The following is a 27656-nucleotide window of genomic DNA, read 5'->3' on the forward strand; positions in this document are numbered from 1 at the left end:
CAAGTACTGTTCAACTCAGGTGTTGGGATAGTTGATCATATTACAGACATGTGTTGTCTCTAAATGTTTGAGTAATATATTGAACTATGTTTATGTTTAAATGTGATTGACCATGGTGAAATGTGGAAGCTTTGATATTAAACTTAATCTCCAGTAATCAGTTACTGGATCAACTTAACACAGGAGAAAGTCCGTCTCCATCCTAAAACACGCCCATGCAAGAGGCCAAGATAAAATAACGTGTCGGCCTCCGCTCTTGTTCTACTTTCTTTTTGTATCTCCAAGGACATGCACATCGCATCCCTAAGGGCCTCCGCCATCTTATCTCTTATTGCACTTTTTTCTCGAATCATGTGATTTCCTAAGTTAATTTTATTTTCTTTTGTCAAGCTACGCACAGTTTTGTTTGGGCTGGCCAAGTTATTTTGAGTTATTTAGTAAGAAAGTCAGTCAGTCAGTCAGGAGCCTTCAAGGCAAACAACCAGAAAACAAGACATCTTTCTAACGCTGCCGTCCCCAGTGACGACCGTACCAAATCACTTTTGTCTCCTCCATCTAACAGTTAAACCCTGTGGTGATCCGGTGAATCACCTGAAGAAAGCGTTAAATGACGTTGTGCCTTAAGGCTCCTGCGACGCTCATGAGCAGAAAGCATCCGCTGAGACGCCGCCGCTGAACAGCTGATCCATTCATGGCCCAGGCGCAGCAGACAGCCCACTGAGTCATTACCAGTTCATCTGAGGACAACTATGACAAAGTAGGATAAACAAAGCTCTCCCGCTCTTCATCTGCTTCTGTGATTAAAGAGTCAGTGTCGTTTACATTGAACTCTCCAGTTCAATTCTTAGAGATGTTGGTTAGTCAAATGACTTTAGCCTCAATTATAATTTCCCTGTAGTTACGTAATCATTCTTACATTTCACCATTGTTCATTCATAACTTCTAATCTGCCATTTAAAACCTATTACACTCATTCTGGTTGATTATTCATTTATCTGTTTACACTGATACCTCATTTATTCACTTGCTATCCAATTTAGTTAAATAAATATGCATTTATCAGTATGTTGTTGTCTGTGGCTTGAATTTAAAGCAGAGGACTAGACTCCCTGTATTGTTACACACTACTTCAGACGTGAGCTTGATCAAAATTGTTTTCTGCGTCTACTCCTGGCATGAGTGAAAAACATAAAGAGGGTGGAGGTTCTCATATTAATACATGTAGATTATTCTACATATGTAATGATAAAACTGATGAGAATATTCCATAGATTGTGTGAGTGAATATGAGCTGAGGTATGTTTTCTGTGCATGTATGTATTCATGACCACTGACTTTGACATCTTATCTAAGTTACTGCCTGAGCCAAGTGAGGTGCTGCGTGTCAATAAAAGATCCTCCATTACTTATTAGTGTGTGGTCACTATTCCACAGTTGTGTGGTTTATTTACTTAAAGGCCCTTTTCAATTAGTCTCTTACTATGAATGATGTGGTTCAACAAGAAAAACTTTTATTTGCTTTTGTCACTGCTTTGAAGTAGGCAGGGCTCAGTTGGAAAAAAGGTGATGTCACAAGCTTCAATGTGCCAATCAGAATTTGGCAAAATTTTAATAATAATCTGATGACAGTTGGTGGGTTATTTGGTCACTGTCAATCAAATGTGATGTATACACACCTACACAGTCCTGATGAAGCAGATCAGCTTTTAAGTATTAAACTCTTAATTCCTAAAGATGTATTCTAACTTTGATTGACACTTATTTATTCATAAATACTTATAGAGAAATAGACTTGGAGCCAGGTTTCTGGTGTAGTTATCCTTGTTCTTGCAGTGGACATGCTCTGCCCAGTTTCTTGCCTTGGATTTCGGTATAAATAATACAGTTGAGGTGGCTTTAACACAAAAAAAACAGACATGAAGTGGATTTCTTACAATGTACCAGGTTAGTCTCTAAAGTTTAGCACACACAACAAATGAAGAGTTAAAGTGTAAAAATGATCATCTGAGTGCTGGTGAGCCCGGTGTGTTCTTTAAAAATGTGTGTGACCCCTTAGTCATGACACAACCAGTGGCCACAGACACAGAAACACTGAGTCAGGATGCAAATAAAAGCACCGAAATACCTTTGAGTCCCAACACAGACACGGTTAACACCTGCCTGACCTGCAGTCAAGAGTGTCTGAGCCATGGAAAAGGAAACTTATAAGTGACTTTGACAAGCAGGAAACTCACATTGCACTGTTAGGTAGGCAGAGGCAGTCGGTGGTTGGCCCAGGCTGTTGCTAGGAGCACAAGTGTATTTCCCAGCATCCTCTGGCTTGACTTGGGCAATGATGAGGGAGCCATCGATGAGAATACTGACTCTGCGCTTTAGGTCACTGAAAATGAAAAGAAGGATAACTTTAATGTTGGGATTAATATTCTGTTCACCATATTATCATCATCATCATCACGGCTGCCAATTTACTGAAAGGTTTTTTTTAGATTTTATGATTTTTATGGACATATTGTGACGCAGCAACTTCTACATTTCAGTAATTGCTCACTCTGACAGCTGTCTCTGTGTTTCTCTGTCCAGCATCATGTTGAGTTGCAGCTGACAGTGTAACATCACCTAGTGTAGATGATATTCTCTCCTCTAATATCTCAGCTACTGTCACATCCCTTGACCTGCCATCACTTTGCTTTAGAGAGATGTTTTTCTAACGTCAAAGCGTCCCTTCTTTATTTCTGTCACAGTGCAGAGCTGCTCTGATGACACATCGTCGGCAGCCAGATTCATATTTTCTAATTGTTTTGGGTCTCCTACTCCTGACACTCCTATGTTTTTATGAACGTCACCTCCTCATGAACAAGTGACGTTCATCAGGCTGAAACAAGCCATTTATGACAAGTTCAGGCAGTTAAGAGAGTTTGTTGAACCCGACTTGGAACACTCGTACCAGTAAACCTCAGAAAAAAGTAAGAGAGTTTTAGGATTAAAAATACCAAAATGTTCTGGAAGAATGAGAAGAAAAGAAGACTGAAATCTAGCAAATATTTCAGTCATAATTCAAAACAGGACTCCTACAGTATGTACCAAACGTGAAGCAGTTTGTAGCAGCTGCCTTCCAGAGCATTTAATGCAGAATATTTATGGATGGATGTAAATGTATACAGTCACCAATGTACAGTATGACGCAAGACTCCTCTGAAGATGACGACAGTATATTTTTGCCAGTGCCACATTTTCTCGCTCATTTTTGCTCATATCCCAGTGGATGTGTAGCTCTGACTTTCAAATAAATGATGTTCTGCACACAGCTTGATTTATGATTCACAGCAGAGTGGTTGGTTGCTGTGGAACTGTGAGTCTGCAGGCACCAAAGGAAGCTGGAAATCACAGGAACATTTTTTTCATTTGCTCTGCAGCACAAAATCATTAGAACATACCGATGTGAGGACGATATGTTTATTGATACCAATGCCAATGATAACTTTGCAAAGTTTTCAGACTTTCAAAAAACTCTACAAAGCATTCAGTGTTGGCACAGAAGAGGGGGATCACAGAGATCTTGAGTCATGCTTGACTTACCATCACACACAATGCCTGAAGATTGTTCAGCAGCACATTTATCCTTCAAAAGTCCTATTTTTCTCATCCAATAGCTCTGCTGTTGTGAGATCTGGCGTGTGTTTAGTCCTCTGGAGAACTAAACTAAAGTCACGGTCATGTTTTTTAAGTGCATTAGACTGTGCTGCTGGAAGGATTCATTTAAATAGGGAATGACTGTAGCTGTGAAAGTATTTTGTTTTTGATTTTAATATCTAATGACATCAAGTCTGGCATAAAGAAGCATTTTCAAACTGTGACAATCTTATAGGCTATTTCAAATCATATTGGTATTAAAATATTAAAGGGGTACTTCAGGAATTTTGTTTTGCACTTCCATGAACTTGTGAGAAACAGATTTGAAAAAAAAAAAAAAAAGAATCAGCAGCAGCGAAGACACATATCCAGACCAGTGTGTGAAATACAGGAGTCCTAAATCTCAAAATTAAATTTGAAGGGGGTCTCAACAGTGAGCCTTATTAATTTCTATTTATCTATTTTTCTGTAATAACACAATAAAAATATATTTTGCGATCAAAGCATTTATGGCATTTCAATGCAACTTGCTCCACCTCTGCATATTGAAAACATCCCATAAAAAGATGTGAAATGTGAACAGTTCTTTATCTTGAAGAAAAAATGTAAAAAGTACTTCAACAGTCTTTATATCACAGAACAAACACATACATAGACCAATAACAAAATGCAACCACGCTTGTGGTTTTGTTGTATCAGCCGCTTGGATTTAGTTTCTGATACAAGCCTATTCTGTTTTGGAGGTACCACCCACAGCACCAGGACCCCCATTTGTCACACTGATCCAGACTATTAATCCCTAGTATGGGTCAAACTCCAAAAACACTGAATCCTAGATTTGAATCTACAGTATTACCAGGACTAACCTCTAGAGATGCATCGGCTCTTTTTCAAGACAGTGCTGACAAGTCATTACATTTTACTAGCTAGCAGCAGGGTTGTTGTTTTCTTCCAAATATGGGAAAGCTCCCTCCAGAGCCAGAGAAGACATTATACAAACTATTATCACAGACTGGGTAGGATTCCTTATGACAAGTACACATAACTTCATAACCCTTTAAAACAGAATGCTTTTTGGGAGCAGAGAGGCAATCTGGTCTGATCAGTCTTAGTAAACATACTGATGTACATGGCTGTAAATAATACTACAAATAAACTGGGTCATTAAAAATGCATTTTAAACAAATTTGAACTACTGAAAAATTCTTCTGGCATTTAAAGACAGCCAATTAAAAGCCTTGTACACATCACCATGATGAGTATGAAACAGACATTGCAAATAAATCTATATAAACTATTGTAAATCACATTTAAAGGGTCTCAATTATGATTTTGGCTTCCAACGATTATGAAAACAAGATAATCGAGATGAAACAATTATTGTGCTGCATTCCATTTCACAATGACGCTCTCGTTTTGTCTTGTGTTATAAATCCAGCGCACCCCTTTTCCTCTCCAGCGGTGTGCTTCACCCCTCCCTACAAGCCCAAACTCACTCTCACTGGGAACCCACAGTAACTGGGACGTGAGCAGCACATAAGCGCGCTCTATCCCTTCAATCAACACCAACCCCGACCTGCGTTCAGTGTCCACAGAAGCAGCCGTCCGTCAGCTGCAGCTCCTGGTGAGCTGGGAGGACAGCAGCTGGCCAAACTGCCTTCACCAGGCTGACTGACAGTAGATATTTACTGACAAAAATAGTTTTCATGTGGGCTCCATGGGAAGAAATTGACAGTGTGAATTGACAGTTGTATTTATTGATTCAGTGATTTTATTTCCCCGCCCACCGTAGCAAGTGAGGGGAATCTGCCTGTAGTGAAACAGGCAGCTCACAAACAGACTGGGGGCTTTGATCAATCAGTGTAGATAGCATTGATAAGTTCAAGACATATACAGCGGGACATTTGTGTGATTTAAACAGCTGTCTGTCCAGATTAGCTTCACTAAATGCAACAGAAATAGACTGAGGGCACTCTGTGAGATGATTTATGTGCAAATTGGTGGATTGTCCCTTTAAAATACAATATTATAGTCAAACAAAAGGACACACTGTCAGTTATTGAGGGTTTGCAGAACATGTGGCTCTGTCTGTCTGTGAGCTGGGATGAGTTTTGAGCCAGCTCAGAGGTCTGGGTGTGCTGTTACTGGTGACCGGCCACTTGCAGTAGTCAAGGCAACAGTTCTTTTACATTCACTTGCTCTGTTCCCTCAAAATTCCAAATCAGACTGTGAGTTAAGTATGCAGCGAGCAGCGGTCGGTTATATGGGTCTTGGGAGAGAAGAACGGAGAGAAGAGAGATGACATCATCCCTGATGAAGACATTAAATTTGGTAACCATTGTTGCTGTGTCACTTTCATGCTGCATTTTTTGCAGAGCAGTATCTCGGTTGACTGAGATTTCAGATTTAAAAAACAGATTCTTGGTTTAACAAGACAAGGTGGCTGCAGCATGCATGTAACACCAGAGGGCTTTTCATTTGTACGTCGCCTGGTTACCATCATTTTTAAGATGTTTGTTTTTATGTAAGTTTATGTATTTGTATAACACTTTTCATGCAGTAGTTGTAACTCAAGGTGCTGTACGCATTAGAAAAACACTCCTACAGCACCCTGTTTACTAGTGCGCACATGTGAAACGTGACTGTGTCTGTGGACCTTCCGCGGGTTGCTGCTCCTGTCAGTGTTGGAGCCTCTGTGACGCTTCAGTAAGTAAATGTTTGTTTTTAAAACTTATTTCGGGGCTGCGCTCACGCTCAGTCTGGTAGAGTAGAGCTCGGGGCTGCATCAGTCCCGCTGAGAGGCTGAGTGCCTGCAGACATGACTGCGGAAGCGCTGTCAACGCCCCCTGATGACGTAAAAGAAAACTGTTTGCACTCAATCATTTTGAAAGCGCAATGGCCAATGGGCCATCTGACCAATGGTGTACCTTCATCACATGGTGAGTCAGTAATGGACAGACACTCAGGGTTAAAGGGCTGGTTTACGGCCGGTTCAGCCAAAAATACAAAAGCCTTGCACTTCAGAGAGCTGTGTCTCTGACTGAAACATGAGAGGAAATGGATGTCAAATTTAAAAGGATCTTTAAAAAATTGACAAACTGCTCCATTAAGTCCTCAGTTTAGTGGGATGTAGAATAATAGTCAGTAAAATAATGACACTGCCAGGAGCAACAAGATCTGCATCTCCCACCATGTCTGCAGGCACTGCGACTAGAGATAACTTTTATTCCAGACTGTCATTTTTTTATCCCATTCTTTTAAAAAAATACTCAAAATATATCATAAATGTTGCATGAGCCAATTTTTGCACAGAAAATCTCTGTAAACTATGGCGGCTACTGTGTGGGAGAAATATGAAATAAGATTTGAAGGCATTACTGATCGCTTGAGCCTGGTGTCATTTCTCTCACAATACGCATAGCGGTGAGCTGATTCACCAGCACAGCATGCTAGTTACTTCACTCACAGAAACTGATCGGCATTAACAATTAATTACTCTGAGAATACACATCTGCTGGCTCTCCCTTCCAGAGGACAGGAGCTCCTAAAAGAAAAACTGGAACAGAGTTAATTTATTCTTAACTTTACTTATGGTTTATTACATCTTTCCCATTGCTTTTTGGCTATTTAGTTTTCTTTTTCCTGTTGTTCTAACTGTTTGACCTTGCCAGCTGTATTCACACTCTGCTTTAATCACTGAGCCCGTACATTATCATGAGAAAAGTAGGACAGCAAGGTGAGGATCTGGGTGAACGTTTCACCAGAAGACGTGTGCATGTTCATCCTGATGATGCTGCTGCAGACCTGAGAGGTGATGAAGCAGCTGCCAGAGGAACAGGAATATACTGCAGCCAATTCTGTCAGCCTTCCAGCCTTTGTTTCTTGTTGTCTGTCTGTTTACACATGAAGGAGAGTGGTTGTTTATAATAGAAACAAGATATCTGACTGTCTGCTCTAGATAACTGTCAGAATCACCTCTTTTAAGATAAACACCACAAACATGTCCTTCTAGAACTTTGAGGACAAACAGGGAGACTTGTTTCCTGGTTTAACATTAATTCCTCTGGTTACCTCCTCGTGTAAACACAAAAGTGAAAATAATGAAAGCTGTAATACAGACTACAACATCGGAAAACAAATCAAACCAGAAGCTGTGACAGCACACAGTCAGTGACCCTCCTGTGACTTTGAGGAGATAACTTATTACTCAGGAGCTTAATGGTTTTATTTTAAAAGTTTAAATTGTATATCATCTGTGGAAGATACAAATATCTGAATGGAACGTACAGTATATGCTGTAAAGACCATTTAATCATTATTTTGCTGGCATGAAATTGTGACACTTGCAAAAAAAAAGGGGAGATGCCCCTTTGTTCAGCTACTGTATATTGGACATATAGTGTCTGCTCTGTCTTCTTCAGAGACAGAGCATTGAAGCACATTGATCATAAACTGAACTTCAAGGTTTTGTTGCTGTGGGGCAGTTTGGGGGGTAAGCAGAATGGACAAGTGCATTGTCTCTGTCTGAACAGCTTCCACACATCAACGGCGGAAATGTCATCGCAGAGAAAGAGACGTGCCTACTGACTGATTGACTTTGACGTTAATAACGTGGATTTACAGCTGTGTAAATATCTGGTGAAATGGCTTAGAATGACATCAGCTCACTTTTCTACAATGATTCATACACATGCTGTGTTAAAGTGATGGCTTTTTTTTTTTTTTTTTTTTTTTTACACAAATGCTCCCTGTGGCTTTATTCAGACATGACAGGACTGTTACAGGAAGAGCTGCATGCATGAGCAACAGAGTTTCTGCAGGGTTCCTCATGTTACATTCAATACTTTTTAAAACTCTTTCAATATCACATAGAGTGCAACACCTGTTTCACAATCATACCAACCAAAGTATGAAAGGATGATGGAAAACCAGTGAGAACTACATGGCCAAGAATTATTTATTATTGTCATTACTTCCCAGCAGTATATAACCATCATTCCTAATGATATAATTAATCAATTAATGCAACCTAGACCTGGACATGCTGCATAAAATTACAATGAAAAATGATTTACTCATTTAAATTAATTAAAACTACTGCTAGCTACTGTAGCTAAAAACTACTGCTAGCTACAGCAGCAGCGAGTGCTCCGTCTGCGTGTCTACATTTGATGCATTCAGGTGCAGTGTTGAGTGTAGGTCACCCACGTTTGGAAGCGCTCAGAGCCCAACACATAATGACTGTACATGCGTAAAATGGAGGAAAGTAGACTTGAAGCCTAAAATACACTTCGGTTCACGGTTCAGCGTGTGAAATGTGAGCGATTACGCAGGTTGTGTGGACAGCTGTATTGATCGAAATAGGAATTTATCTTTTCCATCAGGCACGCGTGAGACTGACGCCTGAAAAACGTGGCTTTCAGTGTAGACATGGTCTGATGGTGCTGACTGAAACTCCACAGAAAAGGATTAAACAGCTTCCTGCTATACAGTCTCACTTATAGCTTATACGTAGATGTACAACGTCTCCTGAGAAAAACATTTTATAACATTACTGCCTACAGCAGGCAAGAGAAAATATTCAGGCCCTTTTTTGAGGAAACTAAATTCAGTCCTTTATGGGATTTTTCAAGACCTGCAGATACTCTGACCTTGACCATCGTTAGTGTGAATATTCTCATCAGTGTCATGATTTACTTCAAAATTCTGCTGCCCACTTTCTAAAGCCAGAGAGTGCACAAGATGTTAAGACTTACATTTCATTCCTATTTGCTCACATGCTGTATGTAAAGCGTTGCAGGATATTCATTTATTCATCCATGCAGTGTGCAGAGATGAAAGTTGAAGGAGGGGGTGCTGCTCTGATTATTACTGTAGTAGAGGGTGCTCTTTTTCCTGCACATCAACAGGAGAAATATGTTTTATAGACTGATCTGACATGATGAATCTCCTTGACAACATAAATCTGCCCATTCACAGCGTTTCCTGCTTTATTAAACAGATTTGATTGTCTTTGAGTAAATGAGATGATAATTAAGTTAGAAATGTATTACAGCGATCTTAATCAGGAAACAAGAGGTCCATTTCATCTCTTTGTGTGTATTTAACCTTGTGCTGCTGCAGCTTTTACTTGCGTTTGACAACATTACATTCAGACCTGTATCATGTTGAAAATGTATGAATGCAACTTAGTAAGACTGCTGTTGTGACTTTTATGTTAAAGTGACTTGAGGGATTATTCAAATTACAGACAACATGTTTTTTTTTCTTTGTTATTGTTATTTTATATTTTTTTGGGGGGGGGGCGTTTGTATGCTTTTATTTTGCAGCAACAGTTGAGAGATGACAGGAAACTTGCAGCAAAGGTCAGCTGCTGGAATCCAACCACAGACATTGCAGTTATGTGGTACAAGTCTTAACGAGTAGGTTAACAGGGAGCGCTGAGATGTTTAATTGTCATCACATTTACAGACAGAAGTGCATGTCTGAAAGGAGATGAACTCACATAACTGCTGGAAAGCTTTCAATGTAGACACCACTGCCACGATGGAGGAACTTGAACCAGAGGATTACTACTAACATTGATTTAGGGAATTACTGTATTAACCAAAGAATGAGAACCAACTCATTCATTTTAGAACTTTTTTTTTTGATTAATGTGTTAATCCACATAGAGTCAGAGACAGAGCTGGATGCTGTGGACACTGGTGGACAGAGCAATCCTCTCTGTAAGACCTCTCCTGTAAATACACAGTAGGGAGCAGATTTTAGATTTTCTATAACAATGTAGTTCCTTAATATCAGTGGTGAAAAAAACATTTTGTGTGATCTTTTCTTAAATTGTTGAGAATTGATCTGATGACCAATAAGCACAGGCCTGGTGTGTCTGTGGACTACGCCTGACAGGACTATGTGAAAACACACAGATCATATAAAAACTAATATTGGTCTCTTTACTGCTTAAAGCATGAAAATCTGTGTGAAGCTACAGTAATCTAGCCTGCAATTAAATGACTGTACTGTCCACAAGAGGAACATATGTCAGTGTGACACTCTAGAGAGCATCCCACAGATGTCACCACCTCAGTGGGAACTTCCCACTCAACCATGTCACAACCACTACAGACACAACACAGGAATTAGTTAACATACTGGGTAAGGGTCATGTGGACTATTTATGAGCATGTCCACATACTGTGTGGACACACATGGATTAACACGGCTACATCCACTCTGAATTCTGTTCAATGTCATCTCAGACCTCAGAGATGTATCACACACTTATGTTGCACTCAGTGAAGGATTATGAGAATTTATTGAGTGATCCTTGCTGTGACAGATGGATCATCCTCCTTGCATGCATGGATATATTTATACAATGATACTTGGGGAAAAAAAACAACATTGATTTGCAGTCATTTTCTAGCTGTGACCATAAGCATGCTGAGTTTGCTATGGAAGCTAAAAACAGTCTATTCTACTTTCATCTGCTTTCAGCTACTTACCACACACTAGGTGGTTGGATTTATCTGAGAGCACCACTCAACACTTTAGTGTGAGTGGATGTGGCAACACCACCCAAAATAGGATATACTGCACATAAGTAGTGCTTAGGAAGACTGGACTTCCATTGTGTGTGGAAGACCTCATTTGAACGTGTCTAGTCCTACAGGCATCACATGCAAGACTTTCTACTGCATGGATCTTCCATCCATCCTTCCGTCCGTCCATTTTCTTTACCGCTTATCCTCTAGAGGGTCGCGGGGGACCTGGAGCCAACCTCAGCTGACATTGGGCGAGAGGTGGTGTACACCCTGGAGAGGCTGCCAGTCAATCACAGGGCTAACATATATAGAGACAGACAACCATTCACACTGAAAGGCAATTTTAAGAGTCACCAATTAACCTGCATGTTTTTGGTCTGTGGGAGGAAGCAGGAGCACCCAGATAGAACCCATGCAGGCAATGAGGAGAACATATAAACTCCTAACAGGAAGACCCCAACCGGCCAGTGGGTTTAAACCCAGAACCTTCTTGCTGTGAGGTGACCGTGTTAACCACTAATGTTTTAGTTCCTGCATAATAAAATATTTGATTGGTTGAGACAAATTATTTATTATTTGGACAATTCAAGCCAATTCCCCTCTGAGCAGAACAAATAGATGATTTAAATCAGTTAAACTCTGAGTGATGCAGTTTTATTCCTGTCATCTGTTGCCTCTGCTCTGCTGTTTTTTCAACAGCTCAGTCGCCAGAATGAAATGTTTCTGCAAACCCCGGATACGCTGAATCTCTACGTCTCAATACATTGATACATAGCATGTCAACATTTCTACAATACGTATCATAGGGAAAGTGACGTAGTTCAGATGACATCTATATGAGCTCGCTACCGCGTCAGGAGGAGGCGGGTGGGGGGGGTTGGCTAGAAAATTAGTTGCATCAAGACCACTGCTCGCTTCCTGTTTCAACCAGCAAAACCAGGTATTTTTAGCAAGACATTGAGATATTTGCAGTCATTCTTCTGGTGACAAAATCAGGTATTTTAACCCAAACCGTGATCTTTTTACTAACCCTAACCAAGTGTTTTTTGTGCCTAAACCTAACCAAACTATAACCAGTGTTGTCACACCATAAAACATCATTATTCAACTGATAAAGGCCATTTAATGCAACATTAAATGACATGCAAAGTTTGAAATGTGATCAACATTGAAACATAGAGATTCAATGTATTTGGGGTTTGCAGAAACATACAATGTCAACGTTTTATTCTTCCAAATGGGTGTCTTTCAGTATTTATTGCCTCTGCTGTCTGCTTTATTATTGCTTTTAGATTCTTGTCTGTGTTGGCTCAGCACCCATACTGAACATGTGACATCAACATCTTATTCTAATAATGCCACAAGTATTGTGGATTTTAGCTAAACTTTAGGAAATAGCCAACTTAAGGAGCCCAAGTTTGAATCACAGAGTCAAAACAAAATAAAATGTAACATGAATACTAAAAAATATTTAACAAAAAATACATATTACAGTCATAAATATTTAAAAGTATGAAGATGAGAATATTGCTTTTCATCATCATGTAGAAATGACTTTTCCTAGTTACTTTTACACCGCAGCTACTGAAAGTGTGATACTTTAAATGTTTGAATATAAGATTCCTAACATTCTAAATAACTGCTACATCAAAAGGCATAATTCTGTCTATAACTTTGCCAGACCATCATTAGAATGTCATTTATACCTTTTTTGGTTAAATGTAAAAGTTATCTTATTTTATTAAATGTTAAAGTTATATTATTTCTCTCCGCCACAAAAAACGACAACACAAGACGAGACTCTTGACAGCGGCTGGTGAGCAGCAGGCACAGACAGGTGAGGTGATATGGAAGACAATAATGAACCCGATCATAACTTTACTTCTTGAAGAAGACGTTGTCCTCCTCCCAGAACCAGGTGTAGGTCAGGTTACGAGGGTAGGCCTCCGCCTGGCAGGTGAAGAAGGCGTCCTGCGAGATGTTCACTGTAATGTTCCCTGGTGGTGAAACAATGAACGGAGGGCCTGGTGGAGAACACACAAGAACCACATGTGAAGAAACTTCCAGGAATCTGTCGCCTTTTTTTTTGAGGAACTCGCGATATACACAGAGAAAGGAAGAAACAACATCTGTGCAAAAATTTTCTATGAAGTCACCTGTGCAATAGCAAGAAATAGAAACACTGCTTTTAAATAATGGTTGACACATGACTGAGTAGGGATGGGTTTTAATAGATGGTTCCATTTTGAACATCACTCTTTGAGTCACATTCTTATATATTGAGATATCTTAGATAGAACAGTTGTTGCTGCGCTGACTGAAATAAAAACTGAACATATTTTTTAATGTCTTCACTCCCTAACAAACAAACGACCTAAAGAGATTCTTCTGTGAGTTGGCTATACTGACATGCTGCCACTAACCTGTATTTCTGTTCATTTTGTCAAACAATTTAATGATCATAAAATAATGATTTTGTCTCCAGCACAACACTTTGGTAATGACTTCTGGGTAACAGGTAGTATGTCACACTACTTCTAACGTCTGACAACAGAAACAGAAAAATATGTAAATGAGAACAACTATATCATTAAAATGCAGTACATATGATCATAGTAGGAGCCTGAACAGAGGCTTGGCTCTCTCTCTCCAATGACAAACATGAACAATTACAAATACATACTTGAAAATTAATGTTAAATTAACTGTCAATAGTCACACTCCCAAGTGAATTTAATGCTTTAGAGACACGAGTAAGGCAGCAGATAGTCTCCAGTAGCCTTGACAGAGCCGGATGCTGTGGACATTGGTGGACAAAGCTTTGGTGATTCGGCATATGGAGAATGGAGCTGCAGGGTCTCTTTGTCAGGATTGGTAGATAGAAATGCAAATGGTTGCTTTAAATTAAGAGCAAGTGTGCAGACATGCCTCTACCAGAGACCTCTCCTGTAAATACACAGTAGGGAGCAGATTTTAGATTTTCTAGAACAATGTAGTTCCTTCATATCAGTAGTGAAAAAAACATTTTGTGTGATCTTTTCTTAAATTGTTGATAATTGATCTGATGACCAATAAGCACAGGCCTGGTGTGTCTGTGGACTACGCCTGACAGGACTATGTGAAAACACACAGATCATATAAAAACTAATATTGGTCTCTTTACTGCTTAAAGCATGAAAATCTGTGTGAAGCTACAGTAAACTAGCCTGCAATTAAATGACTGTACTGTCCACAAGAGGAACATATGTCAGTGTGACACTCTAGAGAGCATCCCACAGATGTCACCACCTCAGTGGGAACTTCCCACTCAACCATGTCACAACCACTACAGACACAACACAGGAATTAGTTAACATACTGGGTAAGGGTCATGTGGACTATTTATGGGCATGTCCACATACTGTGTGGACACACATGGATTAACACGGCTACATCCACTCTGAATTCTGTTCAATGTCATCTCAGACCTCAGACATGTATCACACACTTATGTTGCACTCAGTGAAGGATTATGAGAATTTATTGAGTGATCCTTGCTGTGACAGATGGATCATCCTCCTTGCATGCATGGATATATTTATACAATGATACTTGGGGAAAAAAACAACATTGATTTGCAGTCATTTTCTAGCTGTGACCATAAGCATGCTGAGTTTGCTATGGAAGCTAAAAACAGTCTATTCTACTTTCATCTGCTTTCAGCTACTTACCACACACTAGGTGGTTGGATTTATCTGAGAGCACCACTCAACACTTTAGTGTGAGAGGATGTGGCAACACCACCCAAAATAGGGTATACTGCACATAAGTAGTGCTTAGGAAGACTGGACTTCCATTGTGTGTGGAAGACCTCATTTGAACATGTCTAGTCCTACAGGCATCACATGCAAGACTTTCTACTGCATGGATTTAATTCTTTCACACTAAATCAACATTTCTATCACAAAGTGCCAGCAGGAAGATGGGAACCAAGTAAAAATCTCAGTGACTCTGCTGGAGAGGAAGCAAGTATTGATGGATACGAAAAGAGATCCTACTTTGGGCTCCTCAACTGACTGGAAAAGTGCAAAGAGGTTACTAAGGGTTAAAAGAATTAAGAGACTCAAAAGATTGTGCTCAGGGGTATCTAGCAAAGGTCAGAAAGGAGGAGCAGTGCCATCAGACCCTAAATTCCCATGCTGAGGACAGAGCTGAGGATGAAAAGACTGATTAACTGCAAGACTAACTGCAGTTTAGTCAGGCTGTCTTTTCCTACAGAGCATCACATCAGTGGAATTCAGTGACACAAGCAAAGTGTAAGAAATCATAACATGACTGTACTCATATTGTACCTGTATCATCTGCTATTGGATTTTGTCTACTCATGTTGTTTAACTGTATTGTATAAGCATTTTTATCACAACGTAGTATGTTTTTCACTATTGTACATATTGTCCTAGGATGCCAACATCAGGCAAAGAAACTGCCGATAAAATCTGGTCTTTCTTGGTTATATTTGGTTAATGTACATTTTCCTCTTCAAATGAAAATACATTAAATGAAATGAGGAGATGGCTGAAGTGCCCTCTGAATTCAAGGCTGAGGAGTCAGCAGTTAGACCCAGCTGCTCCAGGAACAGCTGAAGGTGAAGTCAGTGTTAAAAAGCCATGACCAGAAAGTAAAAAGAGGAAAAAAAAAGAACTGATGTTTAGGAAGTTCAGATGTGTGTTTGCTTTTCCCTGTCTGTTTGTTAGATCAATAGATTTTAAAAAAAACTCACGGCCCTCTGTGCACACTGACTGTGACACATAGGGCCACATGCAAGCACATTTTGTATCCTTATCCTAAACCTCTTCTAGTTTTTTTCTGTGAGGCTTGTTTGAACATGTTTTTCAGTTCAGATTTCCCAACCAGTCAGTATCTTGAGGGAAGACTAGTTTTCATCCTAGCAAATGTCTGTATCAGGTTCAATAAATCAGAAACTATTTTCCATGACATGGACCTACTGTATTACTGTGTAACAAGCTGATTATTCCATTTTTTATTACAAACACAATTATATTAACTATTAATAATAATTAGACTGTAAATAGCACAATTTTGGAATAGTCAGACCAACAAAGCAAAAATCAACCAGTTTATTTGTGTAAAAAACTCAGTTAACCTGTGAAATCAAAAAACTAAACAATTTCTTGTTACAACATTTCAAAAGTAAGTGAAAATAATACTACATGAATATGTATATACATATGCACACATGCACTTGTACATACATAATAAAAGAATAAAATTAATACATTTTTCAAAACACACTTTGTAATAATAATCATTATTATTATCATTATTATTATTATTATTATTATATAACCAACATTGAGATCACACTTGTTTAATACAAGTATCAGGTAGCAATCCACAATCAGTGACATCATCAACACCTTTCAGATTACACCTGAGTTCATCACAGTCATTGAACATCAGAAAAAGTTAAGAGAACACATCGACATTTATTTGCGTTCAGCGTTTCATGTTACTGTTAACTGAGTCGAGTAATTTGTGTTTCACAAGGTTATGTTTTGTTGAATGGTTTCAGTCCAGCTGTTAAGTTGTTTTTTTGAGTGTGTGTTTTGTTTTTGCTTAAGCAGATGTGCTTAATCAGTAACAGTAAAACAGGTGTGCATCATCAGCTGCTCTAAGCAGTGAGCGACTGGGCTCTGTCAAGCTGAGGGAGGAAGAGTCAAACTGTTCTGTAGTAAATGACATGGTGGAAAATTTGGTGCATTCATGGCCATGCCGATGATTGCCAGCAGTAACAGAAAAATCTTTTACTAATGTTCTATATGCTTTGAAAGCTTTGTATCGGTCTAATAGAACCTGTGACCTGAGCAGACAGAAGGTTCCAACAGGCCAGTCACTGGTCTCTAGTCATGGAAGAGAGAGTAGGTGAAGCTTGCTGTGAGGCTGAAGGTTTTGTTTTTTAAGAAGTTATCCAGTGTATGTGAACCAATCAGAACCGAGACTTTTGACTTGTGTTTCCAAAGTGTTTACTACAGCCAACAATAGCAACTACAAGTTAAGAGACTAAATCAGAAATAGAAGGAATGGCTGTGACCCAAGTAACTCCCTATTTACTGTACAGTGCACTATAATGTTACTTAACATTACATTAACTGTGAGAAATGTCAGGCCAACATTTAACCACTTCACTACCAACCTCACCAATATGAGTGATCACTTAACAGGTGAAAAGGAAATGGGTTCAATAAAGAATGCAGTACTGTATCAACATGAAAAGTATATTCTGCTTTATTGTATATGTTCACATTTTATATTCATCCATGGATTCGAATCCATCAAACACACGTCTACTTTTTTAACTATAATAACATAACCTGTAAACAACAGAGTTCTCTTGTGTTTTATATTTTATGTCCAATGTAGTATAGCTCCAACTAAGGATACAAAGAGCAGTGCCTGCTCCAATTAGGATGACTGCCAGAAACTGCAGAAACACAACAGCATCTTGTCAGTAACGTAGCCCTTCTCTTTGACGTTCCTGTCATCTGAAAGCCCTCAACACCGATCTATGGATAATAACCAGACTGTCAAATATAAATGCAAGTCCTCTGCATCAATGTGCAGAGTGCCATGCAAGACTTTCTCCTGACGATAGATGTACACACAGACACACACACACACTTTCTGATATACACAGACAGATGAGTTAAGCCAGTTTTGCAACTATAAACTGCTAGTCCCATATGTTAGTTCTGATCTGTAGCCCACAGCCTGATCCTTTAACAGGCGGAGCATTTCCATCTGCCAGCCCCTTAGCAGGACAAGCAGGACTAGGCCTGTGCTGGACGACTGTGTCGTTGGTGTTTGAGTGGGTCTGTGCAAGTGTGTGTGTGTGTGTTTGTGTGTGTGCCAACCCACCCTATTTGGAACCAGCTGAGTGCTGGAGATTTGTTGGCACTGTAGTCTCTTAGCTGATCTGCCGCTCAGTGGCTTTCCAGGAGGGCCTCTATTAATCCGTCTCTCCCGTAAATTATACAGGACGGGTCAAACAACCACTCTGGCTCGGCCCTGGCTTTGTACTCAGTCGCAAAATGAAATATGTGATCTCCGTGAACATGTTCACTGTCTGTTCTGTGATAAATGAAAGCTACTGACAACCAACATAAAAAGGAACAGTAAAACATCTATCTAGCATTGATTTGATGAAAGCAAGCTGACAAAGCTCATATTCATATTTTAACAAAAAGACCAGAGGAAAACATTCACATGGAGCTAGGAAGCTTTCCCCCTTTTTAAATTGGCTACTAGAGCAGTGATGTTTTTCCAATTATTATCAAAATGTGTATTAGTGTACAATGATGTCCAAGATGTGTCGGGTGGAGCAGAAGCGCTCCAAAAATTTGTTGAAATATGACCAGAGCTGATCTTTGTAAGCACAGCCAATTGCTGCTGACCACTGCTTTTGAACTGACAGATGGATGAAAAGCTAATTATTTGTGTTTCTGGATTTCCAGAATTGTACAAAACACAAAGACCAGACAAAAAAAGATATTTGCCTGGTGAAATATCAGCTTGCAGATGCAGCTACCAGGTTTGTTACAATAACAGTTTGACTCTCTGAAACGTAGCAGTCTACTGCTAGCAACATTAGCATTGTAGCTTGTAGGTTTAAGGAGGACGATATTGTTACTCACAGTGTTATGCATACGGTGGATGGGATGTATTCCTGGAATGAGAAAAGATGGAGCTATACTTATACAGCAGGAGTTCCAGAGTGGTAAATGTGCAGCACAAGATCTATAATATAGGACTTATAATGCTAACATGCTGATGTTTAGCAGGTATAACGTTGGTCACCATCCAAGTTTATCATGTTACCATGCTGACTTTGAGTAACTAGCACAAACCACAATGTACAGCTGAGGCTGATGACAATAGTTTTGCAGTCATTTGGTCATAAAGCAAAGTGTTAACGTATAAAAATGTTGACCTGATGGTGACACCATTTGAGGTCCCTCTGGAGCCACAAAAGGCTTTATATTACTTTTTTCACATATGTAGTAGTACTCCCCAACACCTGTCAACACACTTCCATGTGAAAAATCAGTGGAGTTTCCCTTCAAGTTGAGTGTTGTTGCTTGTGTAGTTGCAGTGGTTGCTTTGACATACAGTATATTGGTGCTCTTTGCTTTGGATCAACTGATGATCTTCCAGCGTCCCCATCCCCAACGCTGAAAAAGCAACATAAATAAATTTGTCCATCAACAGTAATGTTCGAAATGAGAATGTCTTAATATAAAATGTTCAGGTTTAAAATCCACACTGGTCAGCTGGCCAGTCTTGCACAGTCCTTTTCAGGTATCAAACTCATTCTAGACACAATAACTGGCACTTATTATGAAGTGAACATGCCTTTGCTACTTTATTGACTTTCCACAAGAATGGTAGGAATCAATCTGGGAAAAACAGTGAAAACGTTCCAGTTAGAGATTGAGCCTCAATTCCCTCAGTTCAGATGAGGTCACCCGTGTTCATCTGGTGCAGCATTCTTTAAATTAGGTGACCTGGAATGCCATGTTTGCTGCTTTATCATTTATCCTCTTTGGTGAAATCTAAGGTTGCTGCACAGACACACATTTAAAATTGTTTACTTCGATTTCTGGAGAAAAAAAAAAAACTAGTGACTTTGAGCACTCATGTGTGCATGATGTGGTAGACAATAAATGATTCATTTGCTAAATGTGTCTTGATTTTGTGGCAGAGCGTGGACTGATACAGATTGTTTTAAATACAGAAGCTGACATTTCATTTAGAGCTAGAGGAAAAAAGCTCTCTCATCCTCTAATTCTTTTCTCTTTACATCTCTATAAATATTAAACTGCTCAAATGTATGAATACAGTTGTTAAGCTCCATCTACTCTTAAAAGTTCCTGGTGTAAAATGCAGTTGGTGGTCCCCAAACTAATTTCAGCAATTCCAAACTTACTGCTGCATCATACTCTATTTAAATTCTACTCACCCAGTTGTGTTCACACTCGCTGGAGGGATCAGTTAGCTGATACCACAAAGGTTGTGACTGTTTTACACCAACAGGAGGAAGATATATTTAGCTACAACACATTTTAAATTAAGAGAAACCTTTAATGTCTCACTTAATGCTGTTTGCTATATTTTTAGCCATGTTAGCAACATGGCTCTATGGATGGCAATGTCAGCCTGTCAGTCGCTCTACCACTGGTCCAGACTGAAACAACTAGTGGATGTATTAAAGTGAAATTTTGTATAGATATTAATGGTGCCCACAGGATATATCCTAATGACTTTGGTGATCCCCTGACCTTTTCTCTAGCACCACCATGCGGTTGACATTTGTAGTTTTGAGTAAAATATCTCAACTATTGGTTGGATTGTCAATAAATTTGGTTCTGACATTCATGCCCCCCTCAGGATGAATATTAATAACTATAATCGTTGATTTTTCATCTAGTGCCATCATCAAAACTGGTATATATCCAGAACTTTGGTTTATGATCAAATGCTAAATTAATGATATTCCATTCAGCCTCAGCTGTACTTTGTATTCAATGTTAATTTGATAATGTTAGCATGCTAAAAAGCTAAAATGAGATGCCTACTAAAAAGCAGTATGTTAACGTTGTCATTGCGACCATGTTACTACACTGGTGTTAGAATTTAGCTCAAAGCATCTCTATACCAAAGTACAACCTTACAGAAGAGCTAGCATGTCTTTAGAATCTTAGTCTTGTTATAGTTCAATTTCTCCATGTATTAAAGGAAGGAAGGAAGTAGGTGTAACTAAAGGTATGTTTACATCCACCTATTTTTATTTGCATTTTCAAATGGAAAAAACAGAGCACAATGGAAAACACACTTAGCGAATAAATCATGAAACATGTGACTAATGCATCCACTAAAGCCTCCACTCCACTGAAGAGAAAATAAATAGCGGCAAAAACATTAGATCAGTTTGGAGTGATGAGGAGACTGTAACACTCTTCAACTTAATGGAATTACAGTCTGTAATTCCATTCCACTCTTAATTATGTAATTTAGTTGCACCTCTTTCCTCTGTAACGGTTTAATGGTCCCCAACTGGAAAATTGAAAAAAAGCTGTTTATCTCAACCACCCAAAAATATTTGCATGACAGCAGTGGATGGAAACATGCATTACTCCTAATTTTCTTTTACCAATTTTCTGTAAATTCATTTAAAATTTGCACTACATCTGAATGGAAACTTCGCTTAAGACAGCTTTGGAGTTGTTGGATGTACTCTTTCACCTTTGATGATGTTAGGTAGGCTTGCAGTTTTCCACTGCTACCAGTCTTTCTGCTAAGCTAGGCTAAAAACGACACAGACCTATCACTGTACTAAACCCAAAAATAGAGCTAGTGTTACTGCTTTTAAAACCCACCATGTCTCATTTTTACATTTCTAAGTCTGTGTGTAATGAATAAGCTTAAGGTGTGCCTATGGTACCTTTAGTACACATTGTACCTGCTAAATATCAGCCTGTTAGCATGCTGGTGTTTGCATTTAGCTCAAACTACCACTGTGCCGGGCTTCTGGTTTGGCGAATGGCGGAGTAGGTAGCAAATTGGAAGAGCTCCGTCGCTCTGTTAATTTATTTGACATTTGTTGTATAATTCACCCATTTAAAACTTCAAAATCCTGCAATAACCCAGCGGTATCTCTGTCTGATATTCAGAAATTACTCACCAGCATGGAGGAGCGAATTTTTGCAAAACAGACAGCACAAATTTCATCCAACCAAACCACTATCGCCAGACTTGACCTGACAATTCAGGTCATTGAAACGTCAATGAACAACTTCCAGGTGAGAGTAACTACACTAGATACTACCCTACATAATTGGTAACCTTATGAAGGAGAACGAAAAACTGAAGCTGAAGGTCGATGACCTCGGGAACAGATCCAAAAGGTGCAACATCCCTATAACAGGCTTACCAGAGAGAGCTGAAGGCACCCAACCAAATTCTTTCATTGAATCCTGCCTAGGAGAAATATTTGGTACCGACACCTCCCCCCATCCTTTAACCATGGACAGAGCGCATAGGGTAGCCAGGATGGCACACCTTATCCCTTCTTCACCTGTCTCTATCATTTCTGGAAGAAGCAACGAATAGTGCTGTTTGCATAAAAGAGAGGTCCCCTGTTCTACAGGAGCATGAGATCCATATTTATGTGGACTACAGCGCAGACGTTGCGTCAATCACTGAGCATTGTGGGATACCTTTTTTCCTTTCCTTTTCTTAAGATGAAACCAATGGCTCTTGTCCACAGCTTTATTGCTCAGAACTCTAACTGAATGTTTTAAGGCCTTAATACTTTGATTTACATAGAACCAACTACTCTAGTTTACAGTTTTGAAGGTCTAATTCCTTTTTTATTACCCTAGTTCATTGTTTGAAGGGCCAAATGTGTATAAAATCCAGCTGCTTTGTCCATCACTTAAAGGTTCTAACATCAAACCCCCCCCTCCACCTTTTTTTCTTTTCCCTTTATTTCTATTCCTTGTTCCCTACCTTTGCTCTCTCATTACCCTCTTCTTCTCCATTCCTGCTCTCTGTTGCTATGTACTTTCCAAACAGATGAAGGTAGACATAGTATTCTTACAAGAAACTCATCTTCGTAATGCCAGTGTTGCTGGTCTTAAATGATATTAGATTGGTCAGGTATACCATTCCAAATTTAACGTAAAAGCCAGAGGGACGGCCATATTAATGAACAAAAACATTTCTTTTCATTCTAAAGAGGTAATTAGCGATCTATGATCCTTCCAAATCAATGCCCCCACCCCCCTCACCCCAAACAAAATCTCAAGATTCAACCCTCGTCTATCATCAGATGACAAATGTGTAGAGTTCATTTCAGCCCAAATATTTTCCAAGATAGTTTTCTTCTAGAGAAAAACACCTCCCCAGACATGCCACATTATAGCTTATTCTTCTACAATCCAAAAAAAAAAAAAAACTCAAAATGATATGGCATTTCTCAACAAAATCCTGGATATTGATTCAAAATGTGCTCAATCAACAACTCCAGATCTTTATAAGGAGTAAAAGTATTACCTCTATCATATGGGGGAATAGTTGGATCAACAAGACCCATCTCCAAAGACCAAAGCACTCAGGAAGTCTGATTTGCCTAATTTCTTTTTTTATTAGTGAGCATGCAACATTCAGAAGTTAATTCACTGGCTCAAAGACAGGAAAGGCAGACTGGGTGCAATTAGAGTTCTCATCATGCCAACACCACTTGGGCTCAGAGGTTTGTGCAGCCTTGCCCCTTCTTGGCAATAATTTGAGTTCAAATATGATATTTAATCACTCAATAAGAATATGGGCTCAATTGAGAAGACATTTTGGGATGCAAGGAACTTCTACCGTCTCCCTCATTAAATCAAATCACATGTTCATTCCCTCCTGTACAGACCCCGCATTTACTTTGTGATTTAATAAAGGGATTAGATCAATCCATAATCTATACATAGAAGACATATTTGCATCTTTCTCTCAATTATCCCAAATTTACAACTTACCTAAGAACCATTTCTTCCATTACTTACAAATCCGTAGCTTTGTCCAAAAGACATTTAATTCATTTCCAGATAAGCCCATAAAATCACACGTAGACCATATCCTTGAATTGAATTCAGACCGCAGGATTGATATCCCAGATTTATGAGCTCATTAACAACATCAACCCACACTCCACTGAAAATTTAAAAATGGCCTGGGACTCTGATCTTGGAGTAGTTTTAACACATGACCAACAGGACTCTGTCTTAGACTTGATACACACATCGTCTATGTCCACTAAACATGGCTTAATACAACTGAAAGTGGTACACAGAGTTCAGTTTACTAATGCTAGATTGGCAAAGACTTATCTGAACATTGATCCATTATGCCCTCGACGTAGAGGCCAGCCAGCAGACTCAATGCACATGTTCTGGCTATGTCCGAATCTCTCCACCTTCTGGATAAGTATTTTTAAAGCTTTTAGTGAGATGTTTGAAATCCAATTTGACCCTGACCCAGTCTGTGCCCTCTTTGGTTTAACATAAAAGGAATCTCATGCTCTCTTACCAAATAAAGCATATGTGGTCATAGCCTTCACTGCGCTCCTCGCAAGACATTTGATCCTTTTAAAATGTTAGCAACACACTCCTCCATCCTTTTCTCATTGGGTCAAAGATGATATGTATTCCCTATAGCTAGAAAACATTCACACTCAAACCTTTACTAAGATATGGAGGCCCTTTCTTGGTTTTTATGACTCTCTACAGGAACCTCTCGATAAAGTGGGTAGAACCCATAAATGTCCTATTACAGTAGTGAACATCCCCAAACTTTCTTTTTCTTGAGTAATTAATACAATTATTTGATTATATTTTCCCCTCCTTCACCTATAACCTGTAATCCTATGGGTGGGTGGGTAGGGTGGTAGGGATGGGAATGGGGAACTCAATTTGTCAGCATATTTGATGAATAGTGCTTCTTTGAGGGATGAGTAGGTGAACTGAAGTCAAATATGCACGTTTTGGATCTTTTACTTTTGTGGGATAAAAACTTCGAAAATCAATAAAATATATTGACAAAAAAACAAACAAACAATCACTGTGCCGTACAGACTCACAGCCACATTTTAATATTTTTTGTTCCAATCACACAATGTACTTGATTAAAAGTACAAAAAAACAATGAAATTGGTTTTGGGGTTCACATAGTTCCCATTGCTGTTGTGGATCGATATAGATCAAGTTCAGTGTCCTTGCTGGCGTAGAGGTCTGGTAGCTTGCCGTGTGCCTTATTGATTTGTTTGAAACAACGTTTCTACTGGAAAGCACATCCTGAAATCTTTCTTGATTATATAAATGATTGCTTTCTATTTTCTCACTCTATACTGCTATTCTTCCAAACCACTCTATCTTACAGCTACTGACCTCTTCCTCTTTACTTATCTGTTCTTTTCTACAGTGCTTGCATGTTAATATACCCATGGTGCCATTTGTGAAAAATCAGAGGGGGAGATGTTTTTGAAACATTTATATTCATGAAAATATAACAGAACCACAGTGGGCTTATATAGATTATGAAGCATATTAGGCTATTTCTTGCAGCTGTTACAGTAACATTTATAAAATAATTATGAACTTTAATGAAACTATTAAGAAACTTGGACTTGCATTTGCCGGAATATTTTAATCCTTTTGGGTTTTTTTTAAATTTAATTCATGAAGTAGAACAATATTTTATATCAGAGATGTGATGTCAAGTTCATACCTTGTCCTTTCCTCATGCAGACACATAGGAGATGTCATGACATACAACAAAACAAAATCACAACATGCAAAACACAACGTGCTGTCATCATAAAAATAAACAGGCTACAGTACATTCCTACTTGTCAGACTAAGAAAACAGTCTGCTTTGATGATGGACTTCTGTCTTCTTTTTATGCTTTAATGTGGAGGGGTCATCCTCGGCGTGTTGCCCCTCTTTTACCCACATCTCTGCAAATCTCAGAGCAAGGAAGGTGGCGACCCCTGGTCCATTTACTGCGTCATCACGTAGCCTAGATACAGTGTTATCTCTATTGTCACACAAGCGTGAGCGCTGACAGTGAAAGTCCGTTTCTGATTTTAATGTTGTTTGCACTAATGACTGTTCTCACATTGCAGTGCTTTACTTAGATTTTTTTTTAAATAGCCTATTTTTATTTTAGATGTTTTATATGGTCTTTGGGTGACGCAGCACAAATCACAATGAAGGGGATACATTTTGTTCCCACCAGGGATAAAAATAACTCAGCAGAGGGAAGGATATATAGACCTGTGGGGGGAAAATCCCCACCATCCCCCTGGCAAATTGCACCCTGAATATACCCATATACACAACCCTTTACAATAACTTCCAAAAAAAAACAACAAACCGTAATAATGAAAATTCATCTTCCTCTACATGTGACTGTAGTAGCCTACATGCAGATATCACTGTCTTCTAAATTTGCTTCACATCATTAGTCAAAGACAAGTATTTTAGTGGCTCAAATTCAACTGAAAAATAGACATCGTCGGCCCCCAAAATCACATTTAGCTTGCTGTATTCAATATCTGTGGTTCTGCGACTCTGCACCTCAGAGAGAAGAACAGCTTTCTCCAGCAAAGCCAGCCTTGACTCTCCTACTGGCTCATTAAACTGTCTGCTGCATTTTAAAGGGGATGAGAGGAGCTGATATGATTGGCCATTACTGAAGCCTGTCCAAACTCCACCTGCTGATACTGCATTCCTCCCACATACCCACAAGAATGTATTCTTCCTGCTTCGTCTATCAAAGGTGTTGCATTTTGGGATTTTTAGCAAAAATAGTGTACATGCTACAGATGGGTTTTTGAGTGACATCATCATTTTCTATGTGGGGGGTAAAAAACAACCCAGAATGACTTATAATGCTTATGAGATGATCAACATGAGGAGCCTCTGTCAACCTCTGAGTGCATAATTAGCCATTAGTACCTAGTCATCTGGTTAGAGCATCTGGATTTTAAAGGGGCCATATTATGCGTTTTCTGGTTTTCTGTTATTAATATTTAGCTAGTTATGATGTTGGATGTTAAACATGGTCAAAGTTCCAAAACCTGAGGTTAACTTATATAGAAATTAGCCAGGGCTTCAACTTGCTCTAAACCTGCTCTTGTTTGCAACGGTTTTTTCTACGTTGCCAACAAGCTGACAACAACTCATTGTGCACGCCCATAAGCAGCCATCTGTTCCATAGCTTTGGTTGCTAAGGTTGTTGCAAAGGTTTTTCCATGTGGTGTTTATGTTGTCCTCTCACATATTTCAGCTACTACATGTACGAATGTGTTTGGGAAGTTGTCATTTTGAGTAAAGAACCACTTGGAGTCAGCCATGATGCAGCTTCTGGAAGTGAGTGGGCTCCTCGGGTGGGGGCCTTAAAGAGACAGGAGCTAAAACAGCCTGTTTCAGACAGAGGCTGAACTGGGGACGGCATAAAGGGCCAGTATAAGATAAATAAGGAGTTTTCTGAATTGTAAATCATGCAAAGATATTCTAGTAGAGTCCCAGAATATAAATATAGACCTTGAAATGTGCATGATATGCCCTCTTTAATAAGGTGGAGGATGGTTTTGCATAGAAACTAGTACAAAAGCAGGCCAGATGATCAGTGCTTTGGTGGTCAGTTTGACATCCGTTTAAAGGTTCAGTGTGTGACTTGGTGATTGCAGAAGGCTTTGGATGGAAAATTATCCTCATTGTAAGGCCTATGATTTTTTTTTTTTTTTAAAGGAAAAAATCACAAACAGGTGTACACTCTGGATCTTTTCATGATCCCCTGCAGCTTGTTATACAGTTTGTTATAAGTGAAGTCTTGCCTGTATACATTGCAGTCATCTGAATTATTGCACTAACATA

At 39.1% G+C, this 27656-nt stretch overlaps 1 protein-coding gene across 3 annotated transcripts in view; it reads right to left on the reverse strand.

Annotated features, from left to right (window-relative positions):
- The window catches only part of LOC137195157 (protein turtle homolog B-like), a 155016-nt gene that overhangs the window by 48857 nt on the left and 78503 nt on the right, over window positions 1-27656 (reverse strand). For all 3 annotated transcript variants that reach the window (XM_067607307.1, XM_067607306.1, XM_067607305.1), the window contains exons 6-7: window positions 13057-13198; window positions 2235-2380 (exon numbers count right to left, since the gene is read on the reverse strand). In XM_067607307.1, the coding sequence (XP_067463408.1) occupies window positions 2235-2380; window positions 13057-13198 (288 nt within the window). The remainder of the gene's footprint in view (window positions 1-2234; window positions 2381-13056; window positions 13199-27656) is intronic.

Source organism: Thunnus thynnus, chromosome 13, assembly GCF_963924715.1.
Source record: "Thunnus thynnus chromosome 13, fThuThy2.1, whole genome shotgun sequence".
In the NCBI taxonomy this organism is placed as follows: Eukaryota; Metazoa; Chordata; class Actinopteri; order Scombriformes; family Scombridae; genus Thunnus; species Thunnus thynnus.